The sequence below is a fragment of the Pygoscelis adeliae genome, unplaced genomic scaffold (genome assembly GCF_000699105.1).
Source record: "Pygoscelis adeliae isolate BGI_AS28 unplaced genomic scaffold, ASM69910v1 Scaffold130, whole genome shotgun sequence".
Taxonomy (NCBI): Eukaryota; Metazoa; Chordata; class Aves; order Sphenisciformes; family Spheniscidae; genus Pygoscelis; species Pygoscelis adeliae.
The window spans coordinates 1,912,775-1,928,885 of NW_008824031.1; the positions used below are offsets into that span (position 1 = coordinate 1,912,775).

The 16,111-nt window shown below is 40.9% G+C and overlaps 1 protein-coding gene across 1 annotated transcript in view; it reads right to left on the bottom strand.

Annotated features, from left to right (window-relative positions):
- Positions 1 to 16,111, bottom strand: part of KIF26A (kinesin family member 26A) — a 78,258-nt gene that overhangs the window by 25,190 nt on the left and 36,957 nt on the right. The window contains exon 4 of the mRNA XM_009328331.1: positions 5,270 to 5,453. Within this exon, the coding sequence (XP_009326606.1) occupies positions 5,270 to 5,453 (184 nt within the window). The remainder of the gene's footprint in view (positions 1 to 5,269; positions 5,454 to 16,111) is intronic.

Here is a 16,111-nt window from a genome sequence, read left to right on the forward strand (position 1 = left end):
TGTGAAATGTAAAAGAAATTAATAAGACATTTATTTCCCACCTTCCAAAAGAGTACTTGAAACAATGAGAAATTATAAATAGAAATTGCAAAAGATACATATAGGCTCTGTGCTGTAGTAAGTCTCCAACAACAAATGTGTTCAACCATAAAAAGCCATATAGCAATTTCACCACAGCAGAACTGTACGATATGCACGGAGACGATGATATGAGACTAAGAACAAATTTAGATCTTGGGCTCAAATAATCAATAACTGAGTTCAAGTGCAAGAACTGGCCATCATGATCTTTTCACATTCCTGCCTCCTCCAGCAGTTCTGACGATGCACAGTTACTGCCTTTGCTATAGTCATACAGCTTACAAAAAGCAAGAATTCAAGCCTCTTCCCTTCCCCAAATGTCCATCGAGCTCACAAGTTCAAGACAAGGTCCCACAACCAGTGACAGGACCTGTCAGCCAGACTGACTAATTCCAATTCTAGACACCACAGAAACACCCAAGATAGTCCTGATGCTGCCTATGCTCAATTCAATCAGTTCCTTAGATTCAACTGTCCCTTACCCCAATTCAGAATAATTCTTACTCATGTGTGTAACTTTGAAACCAATGAAAAGGACTTAATGCATGGAGAAGCTCTCCACTGTATCGGTGCTTTGGCCAAAGGGAGTTTCTTTGGCAGGAAAAGCCAATAGTCATGGTAGGACAGCTTTGAAAGTGCAAATCAAATAAGGAAGTTAAAATTCCAGGTATGGAAGTTAATTTGTTTGGTGAGGTCTTTTTTCCAAACGTTTAGGCTTACTGGGGTCCAACCCTGTACCAGCAGCAAAGCACGCGCAGCTGCTGCTTCTGCATCCTGGAGTCTCAGGATCCAGCTCTTCCCTCACTCAGCCACAGCAATAGCTCCCCTGTGAGAAGGTAATTTAGATAAATATACATGGGGGAGGAGGGGAAATCTTTACATTTCTTCAGTTGTTACCATCCTCTATTAAACTTCTTTAAAGATATTACCTCAAGGAAGAAGGCCAGTAAAGAAAAAAAATCAATAAGTGACTGTTATTTAAGCATTATGAGCCTGAAGAGGAACATGTATTTATATCACATACCGTTAGAGACCCCCTAAAACTAAAGATGCTTAATCTTCTTGCCTCCTGAACAGTCAATAACGTATTTCTTTAGAAGCTCAGATTCATGATAACAAACCTAATGCTGTAGCTTCCATGATGGCTGGTAAAATGGGTTACAGTCATGGCTGATTTCCTTACAGCTTATCATTTGTGCACGCATAGTTAGAGCTCCTTTTCTTATGTACATTACCTCACGTTAATCAATACTGAAGTTCATCTGCCTCTTTATCCACTCAGTAACTTCAGTGTCATGAGATCTTTTTGCAAGTCTTCACAGTCAGTTTTAGCTTTGGTTACTCTGAATTTACAGCTTCACCACCTCATCCAAACCATTTAGGAAGACACCGAACAGCATGGACACCACTGCTAACTTTGCTCCAGTGTGAAATCCACCCTCTTGTTTCCTACCAGTTATTAAACCACTAGAGAATACATGACAGCTTAGGGTTTTTTTAAGAAACCTAGGTCAGGGCACTTGTCAAAAGCTTTTTCAAAATCCAAATACACTTTATCAACCAGACCAACCCTATTAAAATGCTCACTGACTCTTTCACAGAACACTAACGTATGTGTTCCACCTGTAAAAGCTCCATCAGCTGATCCCTACCATATCACATTAATGCCTGCCTGCTTATTTCTATCTTTATTATTGTTTCAACCACTTTGCCTGGTTGCCTGGTCTGAAAGTCAGCCTTACGACACTATACATCTAGATTCCCTCTGGAGCCCTTTTTTCCCTTTTGGCCCCAAAGCGACCTCACATTTTCCACATTCTGTTCCTGTGTCTCTTATAATGTATTGAATACCAGCTAAAAGAAAACCTTGAGCATCAGTGGGGGGAAAAATGTTAAGAATTACCATAGCAGGGGAAATACGGAAAGCCAATCATATTGGTCATTGTAAATGTTTAAAACATATACCTTGCTTTAAGCTTTCAGTGGATTTACAAAAGAAATGGGACTACCTAGAGTATGTCATTACAGATAATAATTAGTTGTTGTAGGATTCAGGCCTTACTCACTAGTTCCGTTCTAATATAAATGGTATTTCTGCACAGTTGACATATCATTCACCACTTCAGCTTTTCATAAAGGGAGCCACATTGCTCCCATTGAAGTATCTTGGACACTTCATGGGTTTCCAGCTTGTTACTCCATTTTTCATTCTCGCATAACTTACACTCCTTAAATTTTATCTCTTCAGCCCCTTCACAGTAAGAAAAGGCACATTTCTCTATGGAATCCTGCCCTGCTCTGAAAGAAACCATTTGACAAGAAGGGAATTAAAACTTGTCAAGCTATCTGTGCTCATAGAAATCACCCCCTTGAGGAGAACAAGGGGTCCTCAGTGGGTCATTCTCAGCTTAGTAAGGTGAAGTGAGGCAGGAATTAGGCAGCCCACCAGCACTGCTATATTCTTACCTGTACAGCAGAAACCAGCAAGGAACCAGTCCCCCACATCATAACTAACCGTGAAAGACAAAACAGCAGCAAGCCAGGAGGTGAGGAAGGAAAAGGCTGCCCCACCAGCTGTACCTGGGAATGATCACACAAACCAAAGAGAGCACCAGCCACAGATGCTGCAGTAGGAAAAAGTGACTCCAGAATCCATCACTGATTCTGTCCCCTATGTGTATCTTGCACTTATTATTGGACACGCTGCAAGAAAAAGCCACAGAAAAAAGATAACCAGGAGGAGTGTAAAGTAAAAAGCTGTTAGAAGAAGAGGGACTGAAGTTAACAGAGGACCACAGCACATCTGCCAGCATTTGCTGATTCTTCTCTCAATTGCTATGATACTTAAAGTAGTGAGGAAGAAAGGTAATTACTTTATTCCCATCATCCTCATAACAAGATACTAGCTGACTAAATCTTGATCAGCAGAATCTGGTGAAGAGGAAATTATAATGGAGAATGTTACTGCACAGTGGGCTAAATACTACCAAAAGCTTCTTGGCATTGCTCAGAGAAGGTGAAACTATCAGTGTTTAATACTAAAAGAGCACCTATATGGGACTGACAATTTTCCTTTGACCACAAGTTCTAAGAATTAGGATACATGAGATTTCATTTGTGCTGACTCATAATTTTTACAAAAAAGCTATATTGCTGGAGGTTTTTTTTCTGTGGGCAAACACTGTAATTTATAAAGTTGCAAAAGAGGAATGGGTTAAGAGAGACATTTAATAGGTATTGCATATTTTAAACTGTGAATCAGAGAAGATGCCTAGTTACTTTATTTTTTTGAGCATTAAAACTAGTAACTAAGTACACCCCATCACCATTTGGATGGTCTAGATCTTAACTTAAGAACTAAAGGGCTGATTCAATTAGCAGAGAGCTCTTATCCTCTCCAGCGTAGCACAGGATTCTTCCAAATTGTGGTCAACAAGTACACAGTGAGAAGGACACAGCTAGAACAGTATCTTCAATAATGTTTTCAGCTAAAGAGCTAAACAACAGAGACATTTGAGGGTCAACAGCAGCTTGTTGACCCATAAAGTCTGGAAATTCTTGGTGTAGTGCACCAGGCAGGAGAGAAATACAACCCACATTACCAGCACGGAATACATATATATCCCATGTTGGAGGAGAAGCTCGCATAGCTGCTCAAGGTCCTGCCATGCCCCTTGGCATTCTGGTAGAGCTCTTCCCTTTGAAAGCCCTCTGCTGTGCTCACTAATGAAGAAAGTAAGTAGACCACATGACCCAAGGCATATAACCTCCTGCCACCTGGGATCATGCACTTGATCTTTATTAGCCTTTGTTGATCTATTTGGAGACACCAGATAAACCAGAGCTTTCCACGAAGCACAAGTCATGCTAGTAAGCCCCACCAGCCACCCTCAAAGCATAGGAAAAAGGCTGAAGTCTCTTGGCTACGCATAGCTGCAGGCACACAAGTGCGGTAAGGTGCTAAGACAGTTTTATTGAGCTGCAGGCACAAGGAGATACAAGCATGCTTTAAAGGTCTTTCTAAGGCAAAGCGTCTCAGAAATGCCACACTCCCTGTTACTCCTGGTGCCACGGCCAAGTACTAAGCCTCATGGAGAAGAGGCAGGCACAACAAAGGGGCTCTGCTAAAACACACACATAGAAAGGGTGTTCCTTAGCAAACCCTCCTCCACCTGAGAATCTCTAAATTACTCTGCCAGGTTTTCTGTATTCCACCATTTAATACTACATCCTCCTTTCTAACACACTGGAAAAACAGGAGAAGAAACCACTTTTTCTTCTGTGAGTTTCCACCTGCTTAAAATAGCCCAAATTACCCCTTTGTTTGCCAGTTAGCACAAACTCACTGACTTAAGAAATACAGAGTATTCTCTGTGAGCAACAGTGTCAGCTATAGGTATTTAAGCTGACAATCTCTTTATGTTAACGCTGATTTGTATGGTTACTCAAGGTGCGTATTTTAGCTCTCCTGTGCACATTACATACTTCAATTCTATCTTCAAACACTAATCTCTTGTAACCTATGTAAATAAGAATTCAGACTCTGCTGTGTGGGTGATCAAACAGTTATAAATATGAATAAAGCTCTAAATAATTGGGTTGTATTTTAATTAATTTTAAATAAAATTAGCACAAATTTTACAATTTGAAAGATGCTGTATTACCTAAGTTGGAGAGGCATCTATTTCTCTCCTGCTACTTCATTTCCATACTTCTGATTTACAATGACATTGAAGCAGAGGGAAACAAAGCCCCCTCAACGTATCTCCTTAACTTCAAGCAGACAGACAGCACCGGTACCAGTGGCTCAGCCTTGCTGGCAACGCAGAGACTACTTCTGCCAAAGGTGAAGCCTGTATGTGCATTGGTTTTGGACCAATGATGTCAAAGGAAATTTTGTCTCTTACTTTAATAGAGGGAAGGACGAAACAACCTTTGCCAATGTTGTTGTCAGTGACGTTAACTGGCTTCAAGGAAGCCAACACTCTAGCACTGAATCTGCTCTGAGGCTGCCAACTCTTTCCAAAGTCAACAGGTGATAACAGCTCTCAGGCACATTCAAACGGTTGTGGCTATCTCTCAAGACCCTTCCCTGGAGCCTATCCAACCCTGTTCTAGGCTGAAAGCTTCCAGCCCTGTTAAAATTCATCTAGAAAACTATTTTTAAAAAATCGAAATCCGAAGTTACCTTTCCAATGCCAGGGTTGTCCTTGATTTTGGACACAGCTCTCAGAAGGCATGGTGGTGCTGGGGGAGGACAGAGCTGCAGGATGCCACTAAAGTTAGTAGCATAAATAGAGAAGTCATGTGTGTGTGGCAGGGGCGGATGGTATTTCTTTCTCTTCGAAGACAGGTTAAGCTTCTGTGCTGCTCTGTATAAAAGTAATAGCAAGAAAGGACAACGTTACTAGGTGTTAATGGGAATCTGGACCAGACAAACAGATGCTCATTGTCATCACTGCCTGCTTAACAAATCAAGTCATTGCGTTCTAATCTGATTTCATAAGGACAAACCATCAGGAGACAATTAGAAGGAAATATAGGTAGAAAAATTACTGGCAAAAGATTCAGTTAATTTCTCCCCCAACAGAGTTCCAATTATAATCTAACTTCCCCCTCTTTCCCCCAACAGCTTGACAGCTGAATCCCAAAATGCAAAAATCTCACTGACGTAATAAAAAGCTGAAATAATCCCCTTGTCACTGGCAAGACCAGATGGACTTTGCTGGTGATAACATTATGAAAGTGATTCTTTGTACTCTATAAGTTACTCAAGGCAGAGAATAACACTCCAAGTCAGCTGAGCTCAAGATCCTCTCTTGTTGGCTGCACTGGAAATCCTTAGATAACACAGACAGATTGGTTTTTCCTCCTCAGTCCCATTCTTCCACATTAAAAGGGAAAGCTATTAAAGAGACATGCTTTAATGTTCTGAATGATAATGAACCTGCTTTTGAAATGCAGAATTTCAAAACATAAAAGATGAAGAAGGAGGAAAAATTAAAACATACAATTAAAATTGTAACGTTCTTCCTGGTGAATAAGAATAGGAACATAATCAGTTTTTCTGCTATTCCACTTCAGCAACACCAAACAGTATAGCAAGAAACAAAAACAGAAACTCGACTCTATATCAGAACTCACATGGGAAAAAATCACCTTGCAGAGTTAAGCAGAACAAATGTACGTGTTAGTGAGTACACGCTGGGCAACTGGGGGTGGCAGTGAGGGTGAAATCTCAGCTCTGTCAAAGCCAAGGAGAGCTTTGCCACCTGTGAATAAGACACGTGTGATCCAACCCTGAGACTGTCAGTAGATAGCACACCCTCAGATACATATCGTAAAAGCATCCAACGTGCTATCTTTTAACATTACTTCGAATGACTGTTAAGCCAGCAAAAATGTGAAGTGTCACACTGTCAGCATCTGTGGGTGACCTGAGACCATGTTACTGATGCCAACAGGTCTTCTGGGGGCAAAGCACTATTCTGGTCCATGCTTGCAATTTAAAGGCCTGTGACTTTAGACAAATCAGTTTACAAATACGTGACAACAAAAAGTCCCTTTACACAATGGCAACTTTATATTTTCATCACGCCTTTCAGCCCAGGATCTCCAAGTACTTTTCAATAAGAATGAGCTGGCATTAACATCTGTGAAGTATTATAAGCAACAGACATATGGAGAAACTAAGGCAGTGCTTTGCTGTCATACCTAATTCACGGTAAATCCAGACCCCTAACCTTGTCACGAATCCAGTGATTGAGCAGCCTCAGGCTGAGTCAGCTCAGTAAGCTGATCAGAGAAGGAAACTCTTCCTTTGGTTGTATTTATGGTAGGTCAGAAACAAAAATGAACACTGAGAGCAGGAGGGCTGCACAGTTTCTTCAGCAGTGCTACTTGCTTCAAATGAGTTACAGTACAAACAACTGGTTGTATCTGAGAGCAAAATTACTCACTTGGGTCAAGATTAGACAGCTCATCAGCATGAGGGGCAGGAGTCTCAATACAGATCTCCAAAATTCCCAGTCCTATACTCTACATTCCCACATGTGTGTGTTAAACTCCTGGACCTCCATCAACTTCTAGAGATGCAGACCCCCTGCGTGCTCCCTTCTCCCTCTACAAACACTGCAGTATTTAGAAGAAGACAAAGACTCATGTGATGAAAAAATGAGGCTGTAGTTCCAAACTCAGAGGGAGCCAGAAGCCACTGGCTTTTGAGGGACAAGTTGGACTGTTGCCTATGAGGAAAGCAGCAGCTTTTGACTCCTGCTCCATCCTGAAACCAGCAGGAACAGTCCCCCACAGCAAAGCAAAACACTGCAAGCATGGGTTTATACAGAACCTCGGGGTTTTGGTAGCAATGAGAACTGATTTAACTGCCGAAATCTCAAATCCCCTTGCTAATACCTCATTCAGTATGAAAACATATGCCTGAAATAGGACACCAGGCAAACAGTTGCACAACTTCACTATGGTTGCAGCTGCACATTAAAACCGTAATGCCTCCTAAATTATATGCAGCTTTACTGTGCAGAAAGGAGCCTCTACCTGTTGGTACTCTCATTGTGGAACTCAAGACAGTCATTACCCTCTATCTCCAAGTACCAATTAACAATTGTGGTTATTATTTAATCATCTTGTCGATTAATATGAAAGATAATGTTTATTTCCTTGTTTACATGCTATGATCCTGTGTTGCAATGATAAAAACTCCTCAAGAGAATGTCTTCAAAGTGTAATCAAGATACACATTAAATCCTGATGAAATAATTATTCCTTCAATAGATTTGGCTGAAGGAGCTCCTCTGGGAAACATAAGTGAAAGAGAATGAGATACAAAGGACAAATTTACTCAGGAATTGTGTATTCAAGCACCTAACTAAGCACCAACATTCAATGAGTAAATGCACCCAAGAAGGCCAAGCTAAACAAAATATATAAACAAATAAACAGAAAATTCAGACTTTTTAAAGTATAGCATCTCTCAAAATAGCTCAGTAACACAGTTTTGGACCATTTCAAAAAGCAGATCTAAGATACCAAATCCATTACTAGTTGTCTTAACGTCCCCACCAAGACAGAACAACTTTCAAAGTGATTCACTTCCAACACTATTCACATGCTTTCTGCATCTCCAGTGTTCAAAGGACAGTGCCATATGCTAGCTAAAGCAATTAACTGCTATAGTGCTGATAAATCCTCTTCCTATGAGTCTGGAGTGCCATGATTTTACTAGGAAATTTGGCAAAGGGACTGCTGATGTCCATGCGAGATAACACGAAACTGAAAAAGGAGAGGAACTGGAGTAGCTGTTGTAGAAAATAATCAGTGCTTTGATGGGCAAGAGGCCAACTGCACTAATAATGATGTGTGTGGTTCACATTTAAAAAGCATCTCTTCTCAGGTAGCAGTCACAAAACTTAATTACAACCTCTCTGTGCGTGAATGCAAGAATTACTTTGCCCAACATTAAAATGAGGTTGTTTCTGGAGTAGGAACATCACAGACATATTGTACCAGCAGTATCAAACAGCTTGTTTGGTTTGGTTTTGGTTTGTTTTGGGGTTTTTTTCCTAAAAGGGAAAACTTAGGGATCTAATGGAAAGAATAGGGCAATTTAGGCACGACGAAACATCAATACCAAAACGCAGACTCTGAATATGAATGTAAGTAACTGTCACCCTCAGCTCCTATAAAAAGCACAGTCAGTTCTTTAACTGCTACAAAAGCCAGCTGGGCAGCAGCCTTCATATGCTTTGCTTGGGCTCCTGGGCTGGTCCAGGCAAAGAGCACCACATAAGGACTCATCAATCCTTATGCACTTCTTGCAGCACCAGCAATATACTCGGTGGCATCCCAGCCAAGTACTCATTAGGCCAAAATATAGGCCAGGCTGGTTTGGACATGGGCCCAACTAAATTAAAAACAAAATCCAACTTCACAAAACTCCTTACTTCAGTAAAATGCATGAGAGTATGTATTTACAGGGAGCCACTTCTGAGACACTTGAGGGTGCTAGATTTTCTGCAGTCCTTATCCAACAACCCATTAGTGAATTTATACCTAAGCTTCCAGTACTTTTTTTCTCTAGTATGCCTTTTCTCAGGTGGAATTTGTCCCATGAAGACAGAGAAGGCAAAGCTCTCATAAACTGGGCCCTTTTTGCCTAGCACCAGAGAGAAGTCGGGTTTATACCAGATCACTTTCTGCAGGAGCCTCATTAGGTGCCATGCCTATTTCCTGATTTGCTTCTTTTTCTCAAATTTAATCTTGCACAGGAGGCCCTCACATCCATCTTCAGCGCCACAGTGGCTGTCTGACCTTCTCCAATATCAACTTCTGTTTCCTCACATGGAAAATTATGACCTCTAGGGAATACGACACAAAACTTAAGTGTTACAGTCATTTGTTTTTCTGGGCATTTTCCAAGCATTTTGTCACAACTTTGACACAGATGTACGCTTTCCACCTACCTTCGCTTTCCCCATTCAACCTCCACCAAGCACTCTTCTACAAAACACTCTTGCAAGGGAAACTAAGCTCCACACTCTTATGCCTCTCCTCCAATTAAAGCATGAGAGACACCTGTGTATATTATTTTTACCTCTGGCTGTGAGATCTACTGTCTGCGTTTTGCTTATCTCTTCCCATCTTTAATAGAAGATGTCTTTTAAGATGCTCTGGAGAGTTCTTTTCTCATAGCTCGGTGTCACGGTAGAAAATAAAACTAATATATGGCACATGCAGGGGCACTCAAATATCAAATGACAAGGGACAGTCTCTAACCTGCTCTTTCCCCCACACAATTTACAGATTACTAGCTTTTCTGCCATGCATGGATGAGACCAGTGAGGAAAAGCATGGCCAGATCAATTACATAATGCTCAGCATCTAGGGAATAAGACTGTGCAACAACAGTAGCTACAAAGCCTGCCCATTAAAAGAATTTATTTTAAATTCTGTGTGGTTAACATGACATTTCAGATATTCTGATGTACAGCAAGCTGCTTCTAGCTTACTTTCGCTGTACACGTTCTGCACATTATAGCTGTGAAAGTAAACAGCACAATTTAAATCCCTAAAGAACAGTGCTCCTTCTGGGCATAATTTCTCCATGAAAAAGAAAACTAGATTTGAAACTTTTACAACTATGCAAAATCATAAAATTTTTGCTTAACACTTTGTGGAATTTATTAAGCTTCAGAAGGAAGAGTGATGTGAAATATACTCTGGGACACATACTAGAAATGGGCCAACTGAGAGAGATACAGAGGATTTAATTGACATGGTGGGTTTAAGGACAATCCGCCACAAGTCAGAAATAGAACTGGGAGTCCTGCTTCCCGTTATTAAGCTCCACTGGCAAAAATAATAAAAGAAAATTTCTGCACATACATTTTAGCATGACTCATTACATATTAACAGTTTTAGTGTTATTAGCCAGCCTTATCTTTCAGAGATCACTGTCATTATTCATATTGTGAGAATGCTTAAGGCCTTAACGGAGAGGGTCAAGGCCAAACAATTGTACAGTCCAAGCCTTAAATATCCTGAACTTTGGAGTTTACTCAAGAGTACACTTACTCAAGAGTTTTGGTTTGACCTTGACAGCCATCACAGGAGCAATTTTTCTCCTGATTCTGAGCCCTCTGCAAAGCTTGCAAAATTCCGAACACAGGTTTACGCTGGGAATCAGTCTACTCTAAAGCAAGACTCTCCCAAACTTTCCCAGTTCCCAGCCCAACAAGGCATCACTCCTCCACCACATAACCAATATCCCAAGCCTTTCCCACTGCAAACCAGTTCCAAAGGAAGCAGTGGGAAAGTCACAGTCTGTCATTGTATCTGCAGTTCCAGTTATTGTTTCCTTAATTACTCGTCAATACAGACAACAAATAGACGGATGTCCTACAATACACCCTCCAGCACTCTGTCCTGAGCCTTCCACAACTCACAGCATAAACGTGGTTGGCATTATTACTTTTATTACTGCTATTACTGTTTGATTTGTGGGTCTAAAATTAGAAAGGTAGCACAGTGAAAGTAGCAGTTGCTACACAAAATCACAAGCAAACTTAAAAATAAACAAGGTATCTGTTTGCACTAATGGCATTCAATTTGGAAAATAAAATCTGATTCAGAAAGAGCCATTTTTAAACAGAAAACTGAGAATGACTAAATCTGTCATGAGGTTTGGAAAGGACAGGCACCATCTGTATTCCTACAGTAAATTTTGTCCAAGGAGTCACCTAAAATGTATATGTTCAATTTTGAGGTTATGATCTGTTCTTCCCCCTAGAACAAGCTTACTAGGTTCCTGTGATGCATATATAGCTTCAGGAGGATATAAAGGCTTTCCTCACTTTAGTACCATTACACAAGTACAGCACCAAACCTTTGTCTGCTTAGCTGTCCCAGCAATGCTGTCGAGAAGCACTGCCAGGAAGAACAAACAATTAATGTTCCCTATTTCAGTGGTTCAGCTTCCTCAATAAATAATTAGTGCATCTGGATCACAATGCACAGCCTCGAACAACAGCATTTTTATAATGACTGATGGTAATAGAGTTTCAGTAAAAAACCATTATTCTGAAACATTCTAAAATGTCAAACCACACCTAATATTGTGGGGTTATTACCAAGGCAACTTTATGAGAGAAAGTATCTCCAATATGAGATTAAGTTCATGCCTTGCCTCTTGCACATAGCATAATCTTGCAATTCAGGCTTGAATTTCAGCCTCTCACTTTGAGTGACCTCTTAATTTTCTCTTACTATCTCTTATTAAAATCGGCAAGGCAGAAATAAAAATCAGCTATGTTGACATATTAGGAACATCATCTGCTCACAGCTGATCAGAGAAGACAGGTCCAGAAGGGATTTTAAGAGGTTATCTACATTTTCCCAGTGCTCCATGGTAGGATGAACTTTACCTAATACATTCCCAATATATATTTGTCCAACTTGTTCTTAGAAACCTCCAGTGAAAGCAAGTCCACAGCCTCCCAAGGCAATCAATTCCAGTTTTTAACTGTTCTTACTGTTAGAAAATTCACACCTCGTGTCTCTCATAAGTCTGCCTTGCTGGAATTTATGTTCCTTGTTTTCCCCCACCTCCCCAGCAGACATGCAGAGGACCTTATTTCCTTCTGCTGCAGCAGCTGTTACCTGTATGAAGACCACTACCACACCTCAGTCTTCTCTTTTACAAATGAGAAAGTCCTGATCCTTCCAACCTTTCCTCACAGGTCAAGTTTCCTTGATTTCTGACCATCTTTGTTGCTCTCCCTCTACCCTATTCAGATCTTCATAAAGTGTAGAATTCAGGCTTAATGCATTGGTGAGCAACAGTCGAGACTCAGTCGAATTCAGGCACCACACAGAAAGACCAGGCAAAGCCTTTTGGGATAAACTGAAATAGATCTCCGGAATATGACAAGTTAAAACAAACCTGCAGGCTAGCCCTGACATCAGAAGAGCTTCCTCATGCTGTACAGACCCAAGAGATGATCCCTCCTCTCAGCTACACATTACTATTTTAAACAGAAGCAACCAACCAAACCCATTTTCAAGCATTCACATGATTTGCACACAGGAATCCAAGAAGGAATTTTCACAGCTCTTCTCCATAATTTTTCCCCAGGTTTAAGAAACGCCAAAACACTGCTTGTGGCAGATCTTCACAAGCACCAACAGTTACACTCCAACCATTTTTTCCACTCTCCCAAACCAGCGGTTTCTGAGGTCGCTGCTACAAAATTGTCGTGAGTGATGTCAGCTCCATATTCTCCTCAGCTTGCAGATTTAAGACACTTTTCTGGCCAAAGAACATTGCTTCAGTAGCCAGGACCAGGGTTCAAGGACTGACTTTTTTATATATATATACCAGAATAACAGCTAGTCACCGCAGCCTGCCACATACCATTTCCAGCTCTGTTCACTAATGATGTTAAACAAAGCAAGAGCAGATGAACATATTGCTGTACTTCCATACTTGCTGTTTACAATTGTACCATATGACAAACTGCTGAAAACCTGTGTAGGTTAATCTTTATGTAAGCAAGACTGTCAACACCTAATATAGAAATATGTCAGTTCCCGGGCTGCACACTGCATAGCTAGCTACGTATTGAAAATATAGCTACCTGAATGCCAGCAATATTTCCTCACTCTGTTTCATGAACTAACTGAGCTAAAGCAGGCAGAACCACATCAATCTAAGCACGCTCCTTAGGCAAAAAAAGTTGGACTTATTTGCCAGCGAGACTCATGAAACAGTCAGGTTGTGGAAAATAAAATTCTAGTCTCATTTGTATTCTATCAAGAAAAAGTAATAAAGACATTTTTAAAACTACAAAGTAATGAAAGAGAAACAATGGTGCTAACTAGCCCTTCATTATTAAAGTAATTACTTAAATAGATCACTTAAAATTTTGCCCTGCAATATCAGCTCCTGGTGTACAGAAAGAAGCCAGTACAAAAATGACTTACCAGGCATAAATTGTTTTTGTTACAAAGGATATTACACTCCATGCTATTCATCAAAAACAATCTGGTATGAAAAGCAAAAGCATTGTGCTCATTCAGGCTGCTCCAGGGAAGAAACAGGAACATTTGTGAGTGGAAAGGGTGAGAGAGAAAATGCAGGACATGGCTAACAAGGGGTTCATCTGAAGCACAAGCGTCAGGCAAACATCAGGCAGGAAAGAGGGGGACAGAACAAGGGGGATATCCAGTATTTTCTCACATTCCCAGTCACATATAGCAGTCTGAACGTAAGTTAGCACCTGTGACTGTAAAGCTTCCTTTACCATAAAAGCTCTGGGGTGGGTTATGTTTTCAGGTTACCTTCCTTTGCCCCAACACACCATCCCCATGGACATACCTTTTGTATCACCTCCAGCTCCCTCAGTTCCACATTTTAGTGCACATTTAGAAAATCCACAGAGGACCCATCCCTGCTTCAGCTGGGTTTTATTTCAGATGCTTAGTCAAAGGCTTGACACCTATACTGCCAAGCAAATAACTTCTCGGGGGGCATTTACTTATTCCTACTGTTAGCAAGTTAAATGGTCACTGACAGCATTAAATGATGCAGTGGAAATCACCCAGGTACAGAAGTTGTATGCCCACACAATGAGTATTTTTAAACAGAGGAGGGACACATGGGCTTCTTAAAGCCCAGCGTTCCTGTTATTTATTTAACTGACATCAGTTCTGAAATGATATTTCTCAGAGGTATAATAGGCTGAAATTGCAGCACCATTTAAAATAGCACTTAGCAGGAAAATGTGAGATGCACATTCTTCCATCACTGCAGACGGAGAGATTCGACTACTTCTGACCCAAAGATGCTTACTTCAAATTTCAGCAGAAATAAGCAACTCCTGAAGACCTGTTTGAGAGATATTATCAAAGAATATTCTGAAACTTGCCCTGGACTCCCAACTAGCTGCACTAATAATGTTTAGATTAGACTCATTTTATGCTGATTAACTTCCACTGAGTCATTTCCTCACAGTAAAAACTCTATAGGGCAGTGCTTCTTAATAAGTGAGCTCCACCACTGAGGACACGAAAAGCCCAAGAAAGCAGAAAGCAACCCCAAGAGCGTCACTCTGTGCAGCACTAACTAATGCTGAGTGAGGTACTGGCTAAGCTCTTTGAAATGTTCTGCCAAAAGAAACATCTTCCATCCTCCAGCAGGAAGGATGAGGGAAGTTTCAGAAAGCCAAAATTCACTGCTATTTCACAGAGAATTTAAAAGCGCCTTCAGAGTAATCCTGCAGTTGATCAAGCACTGCAGCTATAGTGCTGGTGCATTATTTTGGCTTGACATTTCATTTTTGTTATAAATGATAATGTGGGATGTCTCATTTTGCCACTAGCACAAGCAGGCAAAGCAGTCTAGCTCAGAATAGAGACAGTGTCACTTGAAAGTCCATCTGCCCTGCAAACCGCATTCTGCACACAGTAAACGGAGTGTTAAGAGTGACTGCAAGTCAGCCATGAGAACTAAATATTCAATTAACTATAAGTCTGATTTTACTCTTTTGCCTGCTAAGTCTGTCTGTCTTAGTGAAGTATTAAAATAGTTAAATACATTACTGAAGAGTCTGAAAGTCACTAATAAAGTTGCAAAACAGGTGCAAACTGTCAAATTACATCCCTGCAGGAAAGTCACCGTTATCATTTTACCTATGGAATGCTCTGTTCCCACTGCAGCAAAACCACCAGTGCAGCTGCCACTGCCGCCGAGCTGAGGAGCCCCAAATAACGGAGTCAGAACAAGCACTGGTGCTCAGGAGTCCAGGAACGAAAAGAGCGGGCAGACTGGGAAGGCTGGGGTGGGGGAAAGGCGAAAGAAGTGCTCCTCTTGACAAGCCAGGAAGGGCAGAAAGAAGGGAAGAAGCCAAAGGGAAGAAGAGACTCTGGTAGCTAGACAACAGTGAGATTCCATATATTCAGGGAAACAGAATAAGCAGGTGCGTTCAGTTATGGATGAACGAGAAAATATAGAAATTTTTCATAAGAAAAATCCTTAAATTAAGGGAGAAAATATTAAGTTCAGGAAATCAGAAGATCAGAGAGAGGACAAAGAAGAAATATCTGCATGACTCCAGTCAAGATTATCCATAAATACTTAAGACTTTTCCCTAGTTTAAAATCCCTTCCACTGACCACCATTTACCCTCACAAATAAATTCAAACTTGGGTGGCTCTGAAGGCACAGATCTCCCCTCCGATATATCTGTGGGCATTATCTGTTTTAAATTATTCTGCTTTGCTCTTCCTCCCGGGCATCATGAATGTCTCAGAATATAGAGCTAATCCAAGACCCAACTGCTGCAACAGCAGTCTGCACTGATCCACCTAGAGCCACTCGAAAAGTCACCACATCTCCTGGGGAGGCTGCCTCTGGTGCTCCAGAACCTCCTATGCTATCCATCAAGGTACTTGGGGTTTACAAAAATCAGCCCTCTTCAGAGGCAGCCTCACATGATAAAGATCTTTAAGGCATCTG